Below are 24,621 nucleotides of genomic sequence, written 5' to 3'. Positions count from 1 at the left end.
CTTCTGAGTGCCATTTCAATTGCCTAGATAGTATTTGGTCTGCTCAGGTACTCTGAATATTGGTTTAAACTTGGACAGTGAGAGGAGTCCAAAACTTTAATCTGTTTTATTCTAGGTTTTCGTTTCATGGCACATCAATTTTCATAATAACCCAATGTTCCTTCGAATTTCTGAATTGTGACATCTTCCTTTTCATTTCTAATTTGATTCATAAAGTTTCTCGATCTATCCTTTGTGAGTCTTGCTAGAGATTTTTTTTTTATATTTTAATAAACGAGCTCCTAGTTTCATTAATCCTCTGGATTGCCTTTTTGGGATTCATCATTAAATGCCTGCCGTTTTACTATTTCCTTCCTTCTGCCTGCTTTGGGATCATTTAGTTGGTCCTTGTCTAGCTGTGCAGTTAGGTTATTTGTGGGTTCTTTCTTCTTTCTTTGTGTGCATTGCTATGAACTTTTCTCTTCAGTGCTCTTGCTTATGTCCTACAAATTCTGGTAACTTGTGTTCTCATTCTTGTTTCCAGCAAACTTTTGATTTTCCTTTTGAGCCACTCTTGCCTTATTTTCTTTTAAACTCAGGAAGTATTTTTATTTAAATAAATTATTTAATTGAATCACCAGGAGACAGTTCATGAAGGAGTTTCAGTTATGCCATGTCCAACACTAATCCTTTCACAAGTTCACACTTGTGTTCACACAATGTCCCCAGTTTCCTTCCTGCCCTCCCCTCTGTATGCCACCTGTAGCATTTTTCTTCTCTCACGCTTCCTTTTCTTTTTAGAAGATGGCTTGCAATATTGTTACCAAATAGATATCATATTCTTTTACCTCCTTTCAATTCTTGTCCAGAGTGATCATTATCCTAGTGGTCTCTTCTCTGTCTTAACTGTACTCCTCTGCTATATGTGGTAAGCTTTCTACCATAAATTGGTCCTCCTAGCCCTCACTTACAATGTCTTTGGGTATGACTACGAAGCTATATATCTTTCTCACAGATCAGTGTAAACATTCTATGTCTATCCCTATGACTCAGCATTAAATACTCTCTGTTGGGGACTGTTTGGAATAATTAAAAAGCCCTCTCACTAATCAAAATGGAGTCTCTGAAAGTCTGAGCCAAGTGCTTACAAGCTGCATGCAAGTAGATGTGGCCTTTTTGCCCTTGGACCCAAAGAAATAGAAATAGCCTAGAGCTAGGGAGTCACTAGGCTCCAAGATGTCCTTGTAAAGACAGGGGTCAAAAGGCCCAAGCTGAGATTAGATTTTGTATTTTGTTGCTCAAAGATAATGTGGATCTCTTGACTGATGATAATCTTATTAACCTTGGAAAATCAAGATGTTCCCGTGGAAAGTTACAGCCATTCCTATTGCGCCTCGCCCCTACTCTCTTTGTTTTGCATTGTCTATAAAAGGTCTATTTTTCCCTTTATTAAATGGACTCCTGATCGGAACCCTTCGTCTCGAGTCTCTTTATTTTCCCAGTCCCTCTTCTATTTCAGGCCGGATTCCTCATCAAGAACTGCGAATTACTGACGTGGTCCCCAGCTTTACCCGCTGGTCGGGGTCCCTGGTGGGCCACAACTCTCTATATCCTTTCATGATGTATAATGTTCCAATGTGTAATCTTAGATCATTTGATTGACTAGTTTCTCCCCATTATGAAATTGCATTAAATCTGTACAGTGTTTGGGGAAACAATGTCATTGGGTAGGGGGTGGACCACTCAGCAGTGCTCAGGGTCTACTCTTATCTCTACACTCAGAAATCAGTCCAGGCAAGCTCTGAAGACTATATGGAATGCCTAGGACAAGTAATTTACAACAGGAGCTCTTAATGCCTCTAATTAAAGACTGCAGAACAACTACTCTAAATGATAAGTCCTGCTCAGAATAGTTCCTATTATTTGTTTTCCAAATAACAATTTTTTTTTAAATTTTTGAATTTGTTTCCTATATGGCTGATAAAGCATAAAAATAATCAAAACCAGTTTTCCCAGGAAAGACAGACTTTCTGAAAAGGACTTTAAAATTTTGTCAACTATAAAATACACTGTCTAGGAGCTGGTTTGTTGATCTTCAATCATTACATCCTTACAATTTTTGGTTAGTTTTGAGGCCATACAGATGATGTTTAGGTCTTTACTCCTGCTGGAATTCAGAAACCGTTATGTTGATACTGGTATCAAACTTGGATTTAAAGCAAATGCCTAACCTATTATAATATCTCTTAAGACTCTCAAATCATTAGAATTATTTTATTTCTCATTCTAATTTGCTTCTGTACTGTAATTTCTTCTGAACCAATATACTGAAAGAATACCAAATTATTATGCAATTGATGTTCATATGCCATGGATCTTTAATTTCATGAGTGGGTTTTTAAAAAAAGCTAATAAAATTCTTCTCACTTGTACTGAGAAAATGCTATCCCCCTAAATGTCCAGGTGATTTCTTCCTGTATTATCTTTCTAAAAACTTTTGCTCAGGGGTGGGGAAAATAGCATAGCAGTAGGACATTTGCCTTGCACCACCAGGACAGAGGGTGGTTCAATTCTCGGAATCCCCTATGGTCCCAAGCCTGCCAGGCGTGATTTCACAGCGAAGAGCCAGGAGTAATCCCTGAGCACCACAGGGTGTGACACAAACCCCCCACCCCCCAAAGAAAGCTCAGTTATACTGTTTTGATAACACACTGATCGATGCCAGTTCAATGAATCTCTGAAATGACTTTCTACTTAAGCACTCAAAGACCTCCTTTTAAGCAAAGTGTTGTGCTTTGTACTAATGCAGAAAACAATAAGGATTAAGACATTCATAATGTATCATAAAATCTAAAATTGTTGGTTTCAATCTAGAAATTGGCAAAGAAAAAATGTATTATTAAAAAAAAAACAAAACAGGCTCAAAGTGATAGCACAGTCATACGCCATTTGACTTGAATATAGCTGACCTGGGATGGACCTGCATTCTATCCGCAGCATCCCATTAGTCCCCGAGCCAGTCAGGAGCACAGAGCAAGGGTGTGGGACTCAATAATCAAAATGAGCCATCCCATATGGTCTTCCTGAAGACCACCAGGTGTGGCCCAAAAACAAAAACAAATGAAGAACAACAGAAATGAAAACAGCCATAAAAAGGGCCAATATTTAACATTAACAGCAACACAGAAAATAAAATCATTGCAACAATGTCCCATGAACACTAACTTACCTCAAGCTGGTGTAGTAGAGCTTTACCTTTTTTATTTATTTCTACCATCAATGTAAATATAGCAACTTTAATATCTTGTTCCACCTGCTTTTGATTTTGATTTACTTCAAGTATCCTGAAAATAAAAAAATGAGGAAAAACACTAAACTGTAAGGCAGGTTTGTTTTTTAGATTCGTTTTTAATGTCTAAACTAGATCAATATTCTTTCCACTCTCTAACAGCTTTATTGTTTCTAGGGGACTTCAGTGTAAATAGTTTCTTGAAGATGAGACAGCAAAAACTTAATACTTCTGGAAGACAGCCACTTACTTGAATGTTAAAATAAAAATAAAGTTGAAAAATGAATGAATACATCTTGAGAACATACAGTTTGGAGACATCCTGTAAAGTCAATTTGGCACCAAAATGGATGAATTGCTATAAACATGATAAAAACAAAGCAAAACAAAACTATGCCTTTAAATCAGCTCTTTGTATTCATTGCAAGAACTAGAAATTGTAAAAATGACACTCTAATCTTAGTCATCTAAATTGCTGAATAGAAATAAAGACAATAAACTGCTACTTTAAAAAAAGCCTTTGTTTTGAAATAAATGGCCCAATAATTACTTTGTCTTATCAACTACCTTGTTTCTTCCTTTGATTAGAGAAACTAGGAATGCTAGCTCACTAAGATTGAAATAGATGGCTCCTGTGCTATTTAGAGAAATGTGTAAAGGTATTGCCTTGCATTCAGCTGACTATCTGGTATCCTGAGCTCATTAGTAGAGCAGAATCAAGAATAAACTGAGTAACACCAGGTGTGGACTAGAAACTTAAAAAAAAAAAAAAGGATTGCGATATAAAATAAACAGTATGAACTGTCCGGATAATCTAATAGAAGCAGAAAGTGATGTGACACCCAATAAACATTATTATAGTAAGTAAAAATTACATTCCTTCTATTTCCTTAAGAGGTCCTCTACCAAACAACACCTGAAACTAATTTGAATTCTCATGATGGTAGAAGAGAATCACAGAAAAGTAGTGACCTCTTCACACATAATAAAGATGAATAGTAAGGTGATTTGGTCTAGTATTCTACTCCTATAATCAGGTAGGCCACAAAAATAAACCTATTAATCATCCAATGCTTAAAATTTTTAATACCATAATTTAAAAAACAAAATCCTTCAAAGAAGTTTTAGCTGCAAATGACTACCCCAGACCTCCTGCCCAATTTAGTAGACAAAAGCCTTTAAGCATAAGCAGACTTTTAAAAACACAGAAAAGAGGGTGAAGATAGTGAGTAAGACACTTGGCTTTGCATGCAGCCAACCTGGTTTCACCAGGAGTGAGCACAAAGCCAGAAATAAGCCCTGAGCACCACTGGGTGTGGCCCCAAAACAAAACTAAAAACACAGGGAGATAAAACTGATTCACTTTTATAGAAATCATGTACTTAGTATAAATGATTTCATTTATAAAATATAACTGCTCTAATTTCCTTACTGGATCCAGTACTCTGGAACAGGTCTGAAGCCCTCAATGTGCAAAAATCAAACAAACTACCCTCCCAAACAACCTTCTTTTTTTGAGTTTCATTTTAAATGGAGAAAGTTTGAAAATCTTCTCTCAGTCTGTTCTATCTATCTGAATCCAGTGTTACTGGTAATCTCTGTAGACAGTAATACAAATATATGCCACCCCATACTTTGTCCCTACTGTGCTTTGCCAGTGACTGATAATTTCAGTAGACAAAACTTCCAAAGAATGTTTCCTTTTGCTGGAGGGCTTCTCTTTCACCTCCATTACAATTACACACATTTTCTACTGCTCTGATCTCAGGAGTTGACTAGGAGGGCCAATTGGCAGTGTGGAGGGAGAGTGCACTATAAAGAACACCTGGTCTGCAGCAGTTAGCCTTGACCTTGGCCACACAACACACTTTTCTGGCAATCTTCCCACAAGATCAAAGACAAATATTTTAATGAAGGAACCCCAAATAAATTTAAAACCCAAAAACCTTGAGTAATAAAGTTTATGAAAACAAGAATCCTTAGAAGAGAGCATTCAAGATTTAGGATTCTGAGAACATAAGGTTTATAAAACCAAGAACCTTAACGTAAAGCCTTAAAGAACATGATAAGGAGTTAGAGCAGGAATTTTAATGAGAGCCCAACAGAATTTACACCCCCAAAGAGCCTTGAGAGCAATAAAGTTTTAAGAAGGCCCTGAAAACTTATGAGTAGAGGGCCACAAAGATTTATGAATATGACAACTGAAATCACCAAACTTACTCATTAAAATCACCCAAAATTGATGAGACTCTCCCTCTAATTGTAAATGTTCCTTTACCTTTTGTGATCTTCCTTTGGGGGCACTTGAAAAAAAAAGGAAAGGAAAAAAGAGGATACTTAAAGCTTATTGGAACTTATTGGAACTCTAGCAGTGAGTTATGATTCTCTGTGACTCACAAAGCTTCTACCCTAGGGGCAGAACAGAGGACGGCTCCTTGCCCAAGGGAAATGAATTCTAAACAAGTGAATGGTGGCTTTTTACTCCCCTGAGTAAAGACCCCTCTACATTTCTTGTTAAAATTTAGTTAATAAACTGCTTTCATCCTTCTAGATGTTAGGTTCTTTCTTTTTTTTTTTTTTTTTTGGTTTTGGTTTTTGGGTCACACCCGGCAGCGCTCAGGGGTTACTCCTGGCTCTACACTCAGAAATTGCTCCTGGCAGGCTCAGGGGACCATATGGGATGCTGGGATTCGAACCACTGACCTTCTGCATGTTATCTCTTCGGCCCCTGGTTCTTTCTTTCTGCATTCAACATTGGTAATTACTGTTACTTTGTTGTTTGGGCCCAGTTAATTCTTTGTCCAGATATAGACAAAGAACTTGGAAGAATCCTAAAAGTTGGGGACGGGGGTCACTTTTCTCCCTATCTCCACAATAACAAACTGCTTACGAAGATGCCAAAGATGCTATTGAATTGCAGTAAAACTGTCTCTGGAATAAATAGTGGACATCTAACATGTAGAGAAAGTGATCTCTAGGGCTAGAGCAATAGTAGAACAGGTAGGTCTTTGCCTTGCACATGGCCAAGCCAGGGTTTGATATCTGGCAGCTCATATAGCTCCGAGTGTAACACAAGGTGTAATCCCTAAGCATGTCTAGGGGTGTGGACTCTAAACCTAAACCAACAAACCGAACAAAAAAAAAAACTAACCCTTCTAGGCCCATAGTCCTTATCATCTATAGTGAAAGAGTAAAACAAGTCCAAAGCATAAAATTCCTAAGAGTAGATCTTTTACTTATAATAAATTTCCAGTTGTTCTCTTTAGCCACTGATGATAGAAATCCCAGTAATTACTTCTTTTTACTATTCCATGTTCTTTACTAATTTACTACTATTCAGATACATAAGCATTTAAGTCACCAATTATCCTCTTTGATAAAATGTAGTGCTGATTACAACATGAAAAAGGAAATTATATCTATTTATACTAAAAGAGAAAGTTAAAAGAAGAACCGAGTGGCTGGAGAGATAGCACGGTGGTAAGGCATTTGCCTTGCATGCAGAAGAACGGTGGTTCGAATCCCAGCATCCCATATGGTCTCCCAACCCTGCCGTGGGCATAGAGCCAGGAATAACTGCCGGGTGTGACCCAAAAATCGAAAAATAAAAGATACTGGATGTGGTTACAAATTAAAAAAAAAAAAAAGTAAGAAAAACAAAAACATAATGGGGCACAAGTAGCACAAGTGGTAAGGCCTTGCCTGCACTAGCCTAGGATGAACCACAGTTCAATCCCCCAGCGTCCCATATGGTCCCCCAAGCCAGGAGCGATTTCTGAGCGCTTAGCCAGGAGTAACCTGGGTGTGGCCGAAAAACTAAAAACAAAACAAAACAAAATAAAAAACAATGTATAATGATGGATAAATATAATAATGTCTTGAAAAATTAAATCATGTTTAATCTTTTTTTAAGGAAATAATATAATCCAGGGAATTCCTTCATGAAAAAAGTTCAAATGTCCAAACTATGTTTCAAATGATTAAAATGTAACATGTTTATTGATTATGAATGGTACTCATACACACTGTGTGGACCCATTCTGTGCTAAGGATCAAACTTAGACCTGCCTATCTCTCTCTCTCCCACTCCTCCTCCACCACATGTTATTTTTAATGTTATATTTAATGCATAAAATGTAATTTTAATGTTATAAAGGTCTTAATTACAAGTCAGTATAAAAGAGGCTAGTGAATTACTCACTTACTAAATTATGGGCCATGAGTCTTGGATAGACAGAAAGTACTCTAGCACTGTCACTGACAAGAAATAAAAGTGTGTTAAACAACTTAAGTATCTCAGTCTTCTGGTGGCCTAAAAATGCACTGCAAATGGGAGAGAAAGAAAAAACAAAAACAAAAACTCCCAAAGAGTTATACCTAAGCTTAGTAATCAGGTGCTCTTACAAAAATGCAATTGGTGGGTTTTATTTTAAAATCCTAGCATTTCTTTTAAAATTGGAAAGGTGCTAGGGAAAGAGTAAAGGCAGACCCCTTAGGAACAGAAACAGTCCTTTGAATAGAGTGCCAGCAGTAATAGCTAAGGACTAAGCAAGGAGTAGTCCCTCACAAACTGACCCTTTCACCAAGTTTAACAGCAAAACAGTATAATCGATAATTGTCAATGACTACCAACTAAATGAACTAAATACAGTTATAAAAGTTTTGAAATGGAGGCAGGAAAGATAGCACAGTTAGAAAGTTTGCCTTCCAAGTGACAGATCCAGGACCGACTTTAGTTGGAATCTCAGCATCCTGTGCCTGCCAGGCGCGATTTCTGAACAGAGCCAGGAGTAACCTCTGGGTGCTGCCAGATGTGGCCCAAAACCCAAAACAACACCCCCCCCCAAAAAAAAAAGTTTTAAAATGTTCTGGCTAAAGAAAAAACCATACAACTTCTGGAAAAATTTTTATCAAACATGTTACAACTTGTTTAGATCAACCTTCACCTAGAGTTAAGGAAAATACATATTCTAGAGTGAATGTACTTAATACATTATATAAAGACAACTTATTTTAATACCACAAATGTAAATTTACCTGTTTTGGATTTGATTTCCTGTGAATTTTATATACTTTGTTTTTTCCATCAATTTGGTGATTAGTGTATCTATGATTACTTTCTGATTTTGAAAAGCTTCTTCTATAAATTGGTATCTGAAGAGATAGGCAATAGGAAATGGACAATTATTTCAAATGTATTTTTAAAACGCCATGCAAAAAGACCACATTTAAAGTATGTAAGTAACAAATAATTACCTTTTTAAAAAGCTAACTATATTCCTAGAAGGCATGTTCTCGTGTCTTCTCAAAATTTACTCCTTAAGGTAAGTCTTGCTCTTGCCCAAGTTATCTGTCTCTTTGCTAACTTTACCCACTCTGGATAACCCCAGATTCTTTTTTTAATACATTTTCCTTTCTTTCTCCTCTAATATCTTTCTAAGCAAGTTCTATTCAATAAGAACTACCTTGCCACACGAAATAAAAAGTTACCCCTTTAGAAAAGGTTGTCTCAGGCTGGGGAGAAGGTTCACCTGGGGAGATTTCATCCCTGACACCACCACATGGTCTCTCCCAAACATAGCTAGAAAGAACCTCATGCAAATAAAACAAAAGGGGAGGTGGTGGGGTCTTTTAGAGATAATATTCATAGCAGACCTGGCATAATATTTACAGATATTTATGTATTTATTTTGCAATTATCTAATTAGGAAACTTGATGTTATAAGCTTAGGTTTTAAAATATTACTTTAAACAGCAGATTGCTTGCTAGAGGGGCCCACAAATTTATCCAGTAGGATAAATGGTGGGAAGAACACTCCTAGATAGCATGATGACTCGTTAAGTGTTAAGTTTTAAGCAACAGCATCATAAAATTTAAGATAGGTGAATTAAAAAATTTAACACGTAAGTGAATATTACATACTTTTATAAACTACATAAGACAACTGTAATACCTCTAGAGAAACTGATGTCGTTCTACGTTTTTCACAAAATGTACAAAACATAGTGCCTCTAAGTTAGACTAAAAAGTGTGTAGGCACTGGAACTGGAGTAATAATACAGTGGGTAGGGCACTTTTGCCTTACTTAGTTCTGACCTGGGTTTGACCCCAGCACTCCTGAACCTGCTAGGACTGATTACTGATAAAGGATCTAGGAATAAGCCCAGAGCTGGGTATGGCTCAAAAACCAACCCCACAAATATATCAGCATGAACTAAACTGTATTATAAATAGGGTGGCCAAAGAGGTGGGGGAGACATAAAGTTCTATTGGATTTCCTCTGTACATAATTATGGCAATAAGGGCTGGAGCAGTGGCGTGGGAGCGGTAAGATGTCTGCCTTGCCTGTGCTAGCCTAAGAGGACTGAGGAGGACCGTGGTTCAATCCCATACGGTCCCCCAAGCCAGGAGAGATTTTTTTCTTTTTTGTCTTTGGGCCACACCCGGCGATGCTCAGGGGTTACTCCTGGCTATCTGCTCAGAAATAGCTCCTGGCAGGCATGGGGGTCCATATGTGACATCGGGATTCGAACCAACCACCTTATGTCCTGGATCAGCTGCTTGCAAGGCAAGAGCTGTGTTATCTCTCCGGCCCCCAGGAGCAACCCCTGAGCATCAACCGGGTGTACCGCCCCCCAATATAAGACCAAAAAAAATCACGTCAATAACATTTTTTTAGCAACAGCATTTTAAATATTAGGTAATTCAAGCTTTTAACAGTAAGTTCCCCTTACATAAATAATACATATTCACACAGCATCATTTGGGGAATTCTCATATTCAGAATGCTACTGACATTTTGTGATAGGGCACACAAAATAATACTAGCTAAGTAAAGCAAAAATAGTAGTAGACTGCCATTGTCTAGGTTATATAAGAAGTCATCCAAGAGCTGGACTGTGATTTATGTATAAAATAAAAGATACCTGTGCTCTTTATGTTCTAATAACTGACAATCCCGACATGTCAGTTTGTCACATGTTTCACAGTAAAGTTTCAGTTGCTCCTTTTTATGAAAAGGACAAAACACTGGTCTCTGACTGGTCACACCAACTGCCTCTGTAGAAACAATGGGAAGCAAAAACATACAATAGTAAATAAGTATTAGATCACCTATTTATATTTAGATTCACTAATAACAATCATTAAACAATATAGTTTAAAATTAAGCATCAACATCAAAAGAAAAAATATAACTGAGCTTCGTATTTTTCAAAGGATCTACGTAATCCAAGAGAAAAAGAAAGGGCTATGAGTATAGTATTTTAAAAATTCTTCTTAGAACTTGTCCTACCAACACAGACAACTTAGTGAGTCAATTAAATCCTTTCTTTGTCCAAAACTTAATGATTTTAAAATACAATTCAAAAGCCTAAGAGAATATAAAATCAAGGGCAATAATAATTATTTATCCTATTTTGCAAAAGTCCCAACCAAAAACAACTGATACATAAATGAATAGTTTTCAACTACAATACTGTAGTTGCCGTAGTTTTTGTAACATAAGATACACTTTTCCCCCAAAAGATGCATATTATGGAGTGGAAAATATGGTATTAAGTAACTTCAGGAGTCTATTAAAATGAGATAAAAATGGGTATGCTTATGTAAAATAGAAAGATCAGAAAACAAGTAGTGATTACACAGAAAGTGAAAATTATCTCAGAATAGTTAAAGGCAAACTCAAATATTTCAGAAAAAAAATTCCACTCCCACAGATAATGATTAAAGTTGTTTTTTCCACTTTCACAATGCCATAGATAGTGGACGTATTGTGTAAAAAACAAAACAATTGGGGCCGGAGAGATAGCATGGAGGTAAGGTGTTTGCCTTTCATGCAGAAGGTTGGTGGTTCAAACCCTGGCGGTCCCCTGTGCCTGCCAGGGGCGATTTCTGAGCATAGAGCCAGGAGTAATCCCTGAGTGCTGCCAGGTGTGACCCAAAAAACCAAAACCAAAACCAAAAACCAAAAACCAAAAAAAAAAAAAACACAAAAAAAAAACAAAAAAAAAAAACCCACCTATTAAACACCTTGTTTTTTTTTTTGATTTTTGGTCTTTAGGTCATACCCAGCAGATACCTTTTCACTTAAGCATGTTCTCGATAATCTTCTGTGAGTGATACATCCACTTATTTACTATTATAATATTCTAACAAATGAATATATAGTCTGACTATAAACTGAATGCATCTTACTTTTTGATACTATATAAAATGCTGAAATAAACATGAGATTTATAAGCCACAAAATATTTTCATAAAATAAATTCAATTATTAGATCAAGGGAAATGTATACAACTATAATGATGACCTGTGTTCCTGTCTCTCCCCCAACTCGGTGTCACATTATGCTCCTGGTGTGTTTAGTACCCTAAGGAGTAGTATAAATATGTTTAATCTTTGCCAATTTCAAATAATTTTTTTTTGCAGGAAAGAAGGTGGGAGGAAGGAGGGAGGGAGGGAGGGAGGGAGGGAGGGAGGGAGCCAAATGGGAGTTGGAGTGATAGTACAGTGAGTAGAGTGCTTCTTGCCTTACATGTGGCTGACCCAAGTCTGATTCCTGGCATTCCATATGGTCTCCGGAGCACTGCCTGGAGCACAGCTCCAAAACAAAGTAACACAAAGCAAACAAACAAACAAACAAAAAAACAACAAGCACCTTGACTATTCTTGAATACATTTTGTTTTGTTTTGGAGCCCCACCTGGTGGTGCTCAGGGTATACTCTAATCTCTGCTTAAGGAAACATAAGGGATGTTGAAAAATCAAACCTGGTCAGCCATGTACAAGGCAAAAGCCCTTCCTACTGTATTATTCTCCAGTCCCAGAATACATGTATTTAATAACTTTTATATAATCTATTTTACTTCTTTCATTGTATTCATAAATCCACTGATATTAATGCTAGTAGACAAGGTGACTATACATCTTTGTTTGGATTGCAAAATGTCGTGTGTGTGTGTGTGTGTGTGTGTGTGTGTGTGTGTGTGTGTGTGTGTGTGTGTGTGTGTGTGTGTGTGTGTATGTGTGTGGTTTTTGTGTCACACCCGGCAGTGCTCAGAGGTTACTCCTGGCTCCATGCTCAGAAATTGCTCCTGGCAGGTACGGGGGACCACATGGGACCCCGGGATTCGAACCAATGACCTTCTGCATGAAAGGCAAACGCCTTACCTCCATGCTATCTCTCCAGCCCCAAGATGTCCAATATTTATAAACTGTCTGATTTAGAAAACTGACACATCACACTTATAGCCTTTTAGAAAATACTTAAAATGTTAGGTCTTGGGGCTGGAGAGATAGCACAGCGGTAAGGCCGTTTCCTTGCAAGGAGAAGGACAGTGGTTCAAATCCCGGCATCCCATATGGTCCCGAGCCTGCTGGGGGCGATTTCTGAGCATAGAGCCAGGAGAAACCCTGAGCACTGCCAAGTGTGACCCAAAAAAACAAAAATCAAACAAAAAAAAATGTTAGGTCTTGGCTCATAATTATCCCCTTATTCCTAATTAACATCATCCTAATGTTAGAAGGTAATATTAGAATTTAAGTTTGAAATTTATAGTAACTGCTATTTTGCTACTGCAACCCTGGCTTTGCTTCAGACATAAAAATAAACCAGTTCCAGGGACTTCGAGGACACACACCAGCATAGTTAAGTAAATTAAAGAATGCAAAATACCTAGCAACACCTTAGTCCAAGGGCACTAGATATAAATCTAATTGTACTGGAAGGTAGGCAGGCACCTAAGCTGCACCTCCACTACCTCAGCCCAACCAGTTTAAACCTGGCTGATGCATGGGGCCAGAGCAACATCACAGCAGCTAGCTAGCATTTGCCTCGCATGCAGAGGATATGGGATGAACCCTGGTTCAATCCACAGCATCCCATAGGGTCCCCCAAGCCAGGAGCGATTTCTGAGTGCATAGCCAGGAGTAACCTGAGTCCAAAAACCAAAAAACAAAACAAAACTGTGGGTGTACCTATTTAAGACCCTAGACCCACCCTTTTCTGGGAGGGGTCTTGGGAACCGGATAGTAGGTGTAACCTTACCTGCTAGACCCTCCCACACCTGGGAGGGGTCTGGGAAATGTTATATAAGGCTTGGACCAAGGGAATTCGGCCCTTTGGGCTTTTTGCCCTTTTGGCTTTTTGGCCCCCTTTGGCTCTTGGCCCTTTCTGCGCTGCTGGGCGCTCTGAGGAAAATGGCTGAAAGGAGTTTAGATGCAGGGCCAAGAATAACTAGTGCTTAAAAGGTTATGAGATAGGCCACACACATGTGGTGAATAGGGCATGAATAAAGCTGATGCTTCCTAATGGCTGCGTGTGAGTGAGTCTTGATTACGCCGATCACCTGGGCCTGGAACTTGCCGGCTGGATGGGGGATGAAGCCACGTGACTGGGGCCTAAGCACAAAGGCCTCCATCCATCGCCATCCAGCCCCATCGTTAATTATTTTATGCAACACAAAACAAAACAAAAAAACCAAATACCCAAAAAACCATGGTTGGTGCAACATGTACTCAGAACCTATTATTTTAACTCTAGCTTGAAGCTCCTACAACCCTATAAAATAGCTTATTAGGTCCTCTTAAGGGTCCCCAGCATGCTGGAATAAACTGCTTTTTGCTAACTTGTCTCCTTTGATCTTTGTGGGAGGAATTCCAGAGCTAACACATAAGTTCATTGACAGAGTAAACCCAAGCCTCTTCAACTTTCTCTTCTCTTGAGACCAATAGTTGGATCATTTGTTCATTCATTCGTTCTTTCATTCCTTCCCTCCCTCTCTCCCCCAATCATTTTAAAACTAAATTATATTAATGAGTAATAAATGAGCAAAGTTCTACAGAAAACAATTAAGATACTAAACAGAAAACAGCAAATTAATGCATTTTCTGTATTCATAAATTAGAATGTTCAAGAAATCAATCTTGTTAAAAAGTATATACTACCAAAAGCAATCTAACTGTTGGATGTAGTCACCATCAAAACTGTCAAAACTCTCATAGCATTTTTCACAATCCTGAAATTATATGAACTAAAAAAAGCTCCAATTAGCCCAAGCAATTGTGAGAAAGAACAATCTAGAGTATCACACATCTGGATTTCAAATTATTTTATGAAGCTATGTAATTGGCCCCCAGCATAAAAATAGTTACAAAGATCAATGAAGCAGAATAAAAAGTACAGAAATAAACACCAAAAGATTAATTTATGTACAAAGAATATATAATAAGAAAAGAACAGTCACTTCAATAGTGTTAGAAAAACTGGAAAGAGGTACTAAATTGATAGCACAGTGGTAGTATGTTTGCTTTGCATGCGGCTAATCCCAGATAGACCCCTGTTTGATTCCTGGCATCCCAGATAGTCCCCCAAGCTTGCTAGGAATGATTTCTGAGCTCAGAGCCAGGAGTAATCTCTTAGTGCCACTAGGTTTGACCCAAAACCAAACCAAACCAAACCAAACCAGACCAACAAACAAACAAAAAAACTGGAAAGAAAAATGTAAATGAATGAAACTGAACTACTGCTCCCCAAAATATGCTCGCACCCTAAAAAGATTCAAATGAACTGAAGACTTTAACATAATCCTTAATATGATGTAACGTAAGAAGTAATCTCTGTGGAAAGCGATATGGAGATTCCTTCACAAACTGGAAATTGAGCTTCCATACAATCCAGCTATACCACTCCTAGGAATATACATGAGGAACACAAAAATACAACACAAAAATCCCTTCCTTACACCTATATTCATTGCAGCGCTATTTACAATAGCCAGACTCTGGAAACAACCAAGATGCCCTTCAACAGATGAGTGGCTAAAGAAACTGTGGTACATATACACAATAGAATACTATGCAGCCATCAGGAGATGAAGTCATGAAATTTTCCTATACATGGATGTACATGAAAGTCAGAGGGAGAGAGAAAGACGCAGAATGGTTTCACTCATCTATGGGCTTTAAGAAAAATGAAAGACATTTTTAACAGTATCTCAGAGACAAGAGAGATGAGGGCTGGTAGGTGTAGCTCATGACATGAAGCTCATCACAGAGTGATGAGTGCAGTTGGAGAGATGACTACACTGATAACTATCATAACAATGTGAATGAATGAGGGAAGTAGAAAGCCTGTCTTGAGTACAGGTGTGGGGGGGTGGGGAGGAGGGAGATCTGGGAAATTGGTGGTGGGAATGTTGCACTGGTGAAGGGGGGTGTTCTTTACATGACTGTAATTATACAAATATAATCATATTTGTAATTATGGTGTTTAAATAAAGATAATTATTAAAAAAAAAGTAATCTCTGGGGCCAGAGCAATAGCACAGCAGTAAGGTGTTTACCTTGCATGCAGCCTACACAGGATGAACCTTGGCATCCCATATGGTCATCTGAGCCTGCCAGGAGCAACTATTGAGCATAGAGCCAGGAGTAACCCCTGAGCACCGCTGGGTTGACCCACAAACCCTCAAACCCCCCCCCAAAAAAAAAGGCAAAAAGAAAAAATCTCTTTGACATTGCTCTTGGGATGTTTTAGCTTTCACACCAAAAGAAAGGCCACAAAAGCAAACAAGTTGGACCATCTCAAATAGCGTCTGCACAGCAAAGGAAAGTAGGAAAATAAAAAGGTAATCTAGAGAATAGAAAAAAACAATGACAAATTTTGTCCCCTTTGGTCCAATATATTTTTTCTCTTTTGTAGCCTTTTTTAAATAAATGTTTACAACGTTCTCCAAAAAAACACAAAATTATTATTATATTACATATTATGTTATATAATACTAACACGTATTATATATGATATATAACAAGGGTTTAATAATGAAAGGGCACAGATCTGAATAGACCTTTTCCCAAAGGCAACTTACAGACTTGACAAAGAGATTTTAACATTACTAATCAGCAGAAAAATGCAAATCAAAACCAGATGAGCTATCACCTAAAGTTAGATGAGAAAGAAACTCAAGAAACAACAGGTTTCAGTAAAGTCACAAAGTAGAATCCTTGGGTACTATTGATTTAGATTTGGAGCATTTGGTAAAACTATCACTTAAAAAATTAAAAACAGGGGCCGGGTAGGTGGCGCTGGAGGTAAGGTGTCTGCCTTGCAAGCGCTAGCATAGGACGGACCGCGGTTCGATCCCCCGGTGTCCCATATGGTCCCCCCTAAGCCAGGGGCGATTTCTGAGCGCATAGCCAGGAGTAACCCCTGAGCGTCAAACGGGTGTGGCCCAAAAACCAAAAAAAAAAAAAAAAAAAAATTAAAAACAGAACAACTGTTATTATCCACATTTCTGCTTCTTGGTGTTTATTTGAAAATTACAAGCACACTAATTTAGTTTTAGTGAGGGGAACCCTAGCAGTAACCAGGTCTAATTCCCAGCTCTGTGCTCAGGGATTACTTCTGTTGGTTCTCAGGATACCAGATGCAGTGTGAAAGATCCAACAATGACTTACTGCATGTAAGGCAAACACCTAATATTCCTTTACTAGCTCTTCAGCCTTAAAACACTAATTTGAAATGCTACACAGATTCCAATGCAGCATCATTTACAATAATCAGGCTGTAACCAAAGCAGCCATGTTGAGTATTATCTGTGAATTTTAAAAATGTGGTTTTAAAAAAAAATGTGGTTTGTTAATTATGAGAAAAAAGAGGGGAAGAGAGAAAAGGAAAAGAAGATAAATAAATGGAGGGAAGTGTTTTGTTTTTTTGGGTCACACCCGGTGGCACTCAGGGGTTACTCCTGGCTCTGAACTAAGAAATCACTCCTGGCAGGTATAGGGGACCATATGTTGGCCGCATGAAAGGTAAACGCCTTACTACTGTGCTATTGCTCCAGCCCCAGACCCAAGAACCAAAACCAAAAACAAAAAAACAAACAAACAAAAAGATTATGAACACATTCTGTCCTGGATCAGTTGCTTGCAAGGCAAAATGCCTTATCTCTGTGCTATCTCTCCGGCCCCAAAGTCTCATTTCTTATAACATGGATGAATTCTGGAATATCATGCTAAGTGAAATATAACTCAAAGAGAAAGACAAATACTGTATCATCTTACTTATACATGTAATTTAAAACAAACACAAACTCACAGATAAAGAATAAAGTGGTGCAAAAAACATCTGATGTAAAAAAGTTATAAAGTGGGCCAGAGCCATAGCACAGTGGTAGGTCGTTCTCCTGGTAAAGACCCGGGTTCAATCCCCTCCATCCCACATGGTCCCCTGAGCCTGTGCAGAGCCAGGAGTGCTGCCAGGAGAGTCCAAAAAAACAAAACAAAAAAACCTCTGACTTACAAAACATATCAATCATGGGGTATAATAAATGCTGCAGTGCAATATATGTAAAAATGTGTGAATGTTAACTACTGTGTGTATTAATATTAAACTGGTGAGTTGTGTTCATAAAGGTATTGATTATACCACCCTCAACATAAAAAGTACTCATGAATGCTTTAATGTTGACTAAACTCTGAAAATCTACAGCTATGTAAAAAAAAGTCAAACACCAAAATGCACCAAAAGTATAATATAACACCATTTGTATGGGTACACTACAAAAGGGGAAACCTTATACATAGAAAAAAGATCTTATCTTCTAGGGATAAGGACCTATACTTTTTAGAATACTGGGTCGCCTCTCACCCTAAACATATGTCATGTGGGGGCAGGAGAGACAGCGTGTAGGTAGAGTGTTTGCCTTGCATGCAGAAGGACGAAGATTCAAATACCGGCATCCCATATGGTTCCTCGAGCCTGCCAGGAGCAATTTCTGAGTGTAGAGCCAGGAGTAACCCTTGAACACTGCCGGGTGTGACCCAAAAACCAAAACCAAAACCAAACAAAACAAACAAAAAAAAACTTATGTCATGTGGACCCAACTTAGACTCCATGTGATTAGACAGCAACCATCCAATCCCGAACCCTAGATCTAAGACATAGAACCAACACAGTTCTCCGCAACAGCTCCAGGATCAAACTCCCTCTGGGACATTCTTTTTTTTTTTTTTTTTTTTTTTTTTTGGTTTTTGGGTCACACCTGGCAGTGCTCAGGGGTTATTCCTGGCTCCAGGCTCAGAAATTGCTCCTGGCAGGCACAGGGGACCATATGGGACGCCGGGATTTGAACTGATGACCTTCTGCATGAAAGGCAAACGCCTTACCTCCATGCTATCTCTCCGGCCCTTCTTAATACTCCTCTGACATCAACATGCACAAGTTTTGATATGACACCCTGACAATGAGGAAAAGGCAACAACTTGATCTAAATGCAGGTTGTCTTATTTCATCACCTAATGATAAGATGAAATCAGAAACATCCTTTGATCTGTGCAAAAGCCAAGATTGCTAACTACAGAAGACTGACTGTGACAACCATAACTGGGCAGAACTTATCCTGCAACCAATAAGAAAGACCCTAGCCTAGGATTTGGCCTACAAAATGTACAGCAACCAAGATCATTAATTCCAGAGGTCTGACTGAGTTAAATGCAACCGAGCAGATCTTCTACATAAAGACACTATCCTAGGCTTCGTCCTAGAATCGATGAAAAACCAAGACCACCAAATACAGAAGTCTGATTAAAACAACAGTGATGGAACAGAACTTCTAGAACCGTAAAGAAAGACTACCCTTGGCTTCTTCCTAGGACCTGTGCAAATACCAAGACTTCTAGCTACAGAAGCCTGATTTTATCATCCATGACTGAGCAGAAAGTTCCCTGGCACCATAAAAAGACCTACGGGAGGGCCCGGAGAGATAGCACAGCGGCGTTTGCCTTGCAAGCAGCCAATCTAGGACCAAAGGTGGTTGGTTCGAATCTTGGTGTCCCATATGGTCCCCGTGCCTGCCAGGAGCTATTTCTGAGCAGACAGCCAGGAGTAACCCCTGAGCATCGCTGGGTGTGGCCCAAAAACAAAAACAAAAAAGACCAATGGGAGTAAAAAGAGCATGTACGGAGCCTGTAGTTATTCCCATGACAGTATGCTTCAGGGCAGAGAAACCCTGTATCTCTTAGGCTAAGGGAATTCCCTTTCTAATTTCAATATTTACTGTGACTATGCAAAAAAAAAAAAAAAAAAAGCACATTTTTTTTCTTTTTATTTCAGGCTCGTGGTTATTGTTTGGTTATCAGTATTGCTGTGGTGCTTTTCGTTTTTTTTTTTTTTATCACTGTAGTTTTTTCTTGGTTTTTGTTTGTTTGTTTGTCTGTTGTTTTTGGGGGGCACACCCGGCGGTACTCAGGGGTTACTCCTGGCTGTCTGCTCAGAAATAGCTCCTGGCAGGCACGGGGGACCATATGGGACACCAGGATTCGAACCAACCACCTTTGGTCCTGGATCAGCTGCTTGCAAGGCAAACGCCACTGTGCTATCTCTCCGGGCCCTTTTCTTGGGTTTTTTTGTTTTGTTTTGTTTTCTTATTTGTCTGTTTTTTTTTTTTGTTATGTTCTTCCTTTGTCCCTTTCTTCTCTTAAATTGATATTTATAACCTCTAGATGGACTCCCCCAGATCTGTATCTTTTTGTTTTATTTCCTTTAAACAGAACCTCATAACTTGAATCATCTTGTTCTGCCTCATATTGAGGGGGAAAAATGGATGGTATCAAGACCACACAGTCATATGTACATTGAGTAGAAATAAAAAATGATCAGACTTAAACACCATATCCAAAGCCAACAACAACAGAATCGATACCCAATCTATAACAAGCTAGACACAGTGGGGATCACTTAAACTAGCAGCCTGGGGGCAAAGAAGGGGGATATGGGATGCATGCAGGGAACAGGGGTGGAGGGAGGACAACACTGTGGTGGGAATGGCCCTGATTCAATGTCACTATGTACCTAAAATATCACTGTGAAAGATTTGGCATTCACTTTGATCACAATAAAAAATTATCTTTAAAAGGCCAAATATTATGAGAAGCACTTGCAGTAACTATTTAAAATAAATGAATACGGGCCCGGAGAGATAGCACAGCGGCGTTTGCCTTGCAAGCAGCCAATCCAGGACTAAAAGTGATTGGTTCGAATCCCGGTGTCCCATATGGTCCCCCATGCCTGCCAGGAGCTATTTCTGAGCAGACAGCCAGGAGTAACCCTTGAGCACCGCTGGGTGTGGCCCAAAAACAAACAAACAAATAAATAAATACACAGAAATTGTAATTAAAGTGTATGGACAAAAGATAAGAGATGGTGAGTCATTAATATTAATGTTTACAGTTTATTTTGGAGGTGATTTAAACAGGGGTGATAACTGCAGAACACTAAGGCCACTGAATTTTATACTTAATGAACTGAATTATTACAAGCAACCCAAGAAATCATAATTATGTAAAAACAAAGCCTTTGGTTATATATGTATCAAATACAAAATTTATAGAAATATAAATAGAAGGCTAGAATATGGCTATGAGGCAGGATTCTCTAATTATACCTTGTAAATACTCAATTTTCAGCTGTAATATGGACATTCTTATATCAACAATCAGTATTGGGAGGATGTAGCCATGGGAGAGGGACAGAGAAAAAGAAAAACTAAGTATTACCTGGAGACACTTCTTCCTTCTGTCTTACAGTATGGTCTTTTGTGAATTTCACCCTTTGATGAGCTCTAATACAGGTCTTGCAGAGCCACTCAACACACTCTACACAAAATCCATTAGCTTCTGAATTGTCTTCACAGCTTGTACACACCTAGTAAAAGAAATATTTCATGTTAAATCTTGACACATCTCTTTGCCCCTCTTCTCCTCTGTTGTGAGGGACTGGGTGAGGTGCTGCATATCCCTGACTGCAGTGCTCATCTGCTTTGGTTGTACTGCTTGCTAAGTGTGGCACTTAGTTTTGTTGTATTCCCAAAATCTCATCTGGCCATGTGGGCAGTGCTAAGAAGGATCAAACAGTCTCCAGCCTGTAAAACTGTAAAGCTCTGAGTTATATAGGCCTGGGCATAGACATCAATTTATGAGAGAAATTTAAAGATAGAATGCCACCTGCTAGTCACAAAAGTGACAGAACAACCAAACTTACTATTAGTTATCTTAACAATGTTTGTACATTTAAATGACATGTTTTAAATTATAGTTCAAAAATAATAACAAAACATCATACACTTTTAAAACAGAAGTTGCCCTTACTGCAAATATAAAATAGGCTGAAGAATACAAATGTTGAGAATAGCAATCAAGAAAGATGAAGGAAACCAATCCCACACACGCACAGTTTACCATGTCTGCATTTGGCCAGCTCTATTGACTCAGTATGTCTTGAAAGAGATGTAAACCAGTGCTGGAGCTATAGCACAGCAATAGAGTGTTTGCCTTGCACACAGCCGATCCGAGACAGACCCCAGGTTTGATCCCCGGCATACCATATGGTCCTCCAAGCCTGCCAAGAAGATTTCTGAGTGCAGAGCCAAACAACAACAAACAACACAGAATGTCATATGATTTAAGTGAAGAAACCAAGGGGGAAATGACAAGAGAAGAAGCTGAAGTCAAGATTAGCAGAGGACAGTTCAAGCAGGTCACAATAATTTTGGTCCTGTCTGAAGAAGTCTCCCAAAAGTTCTTAAATACCATATTTTCCAGAGTATAAGATGACTGGGTGTATAATTTGACCCCTACTTTTCCTGTTAAAATATAGGGTTTGGGGGGCCAGAGAGATAGCATGGAGGTAAGAAATTTGCCTTGCATGCAGAAGGACAGTGGTTCAAATCCCACATCCCATATGGTCCCCCGAGCCTGCCAGGAGCGATTTCTGAGCATAGTTAGGAGTAACCCCTGAGCACTGCCAGGTGTGACCCCCCCAAATAACCAAAAAATAAAAAATAGGGTTTGGGCTACATTCATCATATAAGACTACCTCTCAATGCACACCAAATGAAAATTAAAAACCGTAAGACAAGTATAAATTCTCAAAGGTTAACAGTATATGTTTAATAAAGCTAGACTTTGGAGTGCCAACAATCATTTTACATTTGTCATTTGTATTGAGTGACTGATTTTTTAACTGTGACCTACATTGAGAGCAAGGAGAGGGGGCTCCTCCAAGAGCAGCTAGCTGGGGTGCAGTGATTAATAGGACAGATAGAGGGAGACAGAGCGCCTCCTCTGTGTTCCATAAAAACTAAACAGAGGATTGAGGACCTGAAAGCTGGCTGGATGAAACGTGAGGCCCTGCATTTAATCCCTAGCAGTAAAAATAAAAACAAACAAACAAAAAAAATGACAGCAAGGGATACCTTTTACAGTAAAGTCAAATTTCAATACAAATTTAATAGTATAAAGTCAACTTATAGTATAAACAGAAGGCAGAAGATGTGATCATGCTCCTTATCTAAGAAATGGAGATGAGTGGGTGACTTGTTGCTTATAGTTTAAATATATACATGAAATATAAACAAGGTTAAAAGTAATATTATTCCTTATAATTATATATTTAAAATGAAAGGCAGGGCTAAAGAGAATACAGCAGATAGATTGTTTTGCACTTCAAAGAGTTGCCTGAAGACTGCCAGGACTAGCCCTGAGCACTGCTGTAGGGATATAGCCCCCCAAAACAGAACCAAACAAAAGAAGACAAATAAAAATGAAAGGCTAAGTCAGAAAAGTAAGAAAATGACTACCTAAGAGATAGATAAAAAATAGAGATGAGGGCCGGAGAGATAGCACAGCCTTTTGCCTTGCAAAAGCCTCCGATCCAGGACCTAAGATGGTTGGTTCGAATCCCGGTGTCCCATATGGTCCCCCGCAGCTGCCAGGAGCTATTTCTGAGCAGATAGCCAGAAGTAACCCCTGAGCACTGCTGGGTGTGGTCCAAAAACCAAAGGGAAAAAAAAATTAGAGAGATGAGTGGGATTCTTAAATTTTCTGAATGGTAATAGCATATTTTATGGCTTCTACTTTAAAACTGTATGAAATTTTAAATATTACATATATTTAGATTAAATCGAATGAAACAAATGGACCTACCCTATGACTTACCCATATACTTAATTTACTGTAAGTAAATGTATAATATGATGGTTTGATTATCTCTAATGCACACATATAACAATTGCTAGTCTGCTTGTCTCTATTGACAGAAACAACTATACAACTTTTAGTACCAATTCTACTTTTTGATATTCTTAGCTGGCAAGCAATATAATTTGGTTCTACCGCAAATTCTAACCAATGGTGCTGGAGAGATCAGTGTCACAGGGAAAAGAGAATTATTGACTTATTTTCCTAGTTGGTTGCAATTTCTGTTAACACTGAACCAATCAGTGCTGCTTCACTACCACTGTCGCAGCAAGTCCTTCCCATATCAGCAGTCAATGCATCCCCCCCAACTTTTTGGTGACTATGAGATTACAAAAATATTCACATGATTGGGTTTCAGGCATACAATATTTCAACACTGATTCCTTCACCACTGTCCATTGCCCTCCATCAATGTCCACTCCCACCTCCAGTAGCAGTCAAATCTAGTTTGCATTTTTCCCATTCCAGAGATATCAACATCACAGGTTTTTCCTTCCTTCTCCTCATATCTAAATATTTTTCTTTCTTCTCAGATTTGAATGCCTGAAATAAGCAGTATCTCCCCTCTTCTCCAGATGTTTGCAATATGGTCACAAGAACATTCCCCTAGGTTTTAGCTTCTAATAATTCCAACAATATTGTCAAAATAATTGCTTTTGTTCTTTCAAATGCTGAGATCTGTATATATATATATATATATATATATATATATATATATATATATATATATATATATATATATATATATATATAGTACTTGAATGGGGGACAGAGAGATGGCTTTTGCCTTGCCTGCAGAAGGACAGCGGTTCGAATCCCGGCATCCCATATGGTCCTCTGAGCCTGCCAGGAGCGATTTCTGAGTGTAGAGCCAGGAGTGACCCCTGAGTGCTGCTGGATTTGACCCAAACCCTCGACCCAAAAACTGAACTGAATGGTTCCCGATTATACCAGAAATGATATAATATGTCCTACAGTACAAAATGTACAGCTTAAGAAAAAAAAATTGAAAAGTATGTGTCAGAACAATTAAGAACCAATATTTTAAGTATTAAAAATTAGAAAATGAAATCAGAAGGGGTTGGAGTTATAATATAACAGGTAGGGCATCAGCCATGTACACAGCTGACCTAGATTCTATCCTTGGCATCCCATATAGTCATTTGAGCCCGGCATGAATAATTCCTGAGTGCACAGCTGATATGGCCCCAAAACAAACACACAACTACATTCAAAGGAAAACCCTTAAATCTTAAAATTTTGAAGCTAAAATACTGATATATTTATGAAGTAATTTTTCTCTATATCTCTCTTG

General features: G+C 38.4%; 1 protein-coding gene across 1 annotated transcript in view; it reads right to left on the bottom strand.

Moving 5' to 3' along the window:
* The window catches only part of TRIM24 (tripartite motif containing 24), a 93,710-nt gene that overhangs the window by 46,288 nt on the left and 22,801 nt on the right, over positions 1–24,621 (bottom strand). Inside the window, exons 3-6 of the mRNA XM_049782649.1 lie at positions 20,826–20,973; positions 10,196–10,328; positions 8,306–8,422; positions 3,209–3,323 (exon numbers count right to left, since the gene is read on the bottom strand). Of these exons, the coding sequence (XP_049638606.1) occupies positions 3,209–3,323; positions 8,306–8,422; positions 10,196–10,328; positions 20,826–20,973 (513 nt within the window). The remainder of the gene's footprint in view (positions 1–3,208; positions 3,324–8,305; positions 8,423–10,195; positions 10,329–20,825; positions 20,974–24,621) is intronic.

Source organism: Suncus etruscus, chromosome 1 (assembly GCF_024139225.1).
Source record: "Suncus etruscus isolate mSunEtr1 chromosome 1, mSunEtr1.pri.cur, whole genome shotgun sequence".
Classification (NCBI taxonomy): domain Eukaryota; kingdom Metazoa; phylum Chordata; class Mammalia; order Eulipotyphla; family Soricidae; genus Suncus; species Suncus etruscus.
This window is presented reverse-complemented; position numbering and strand designations above follow the sequence as displayed.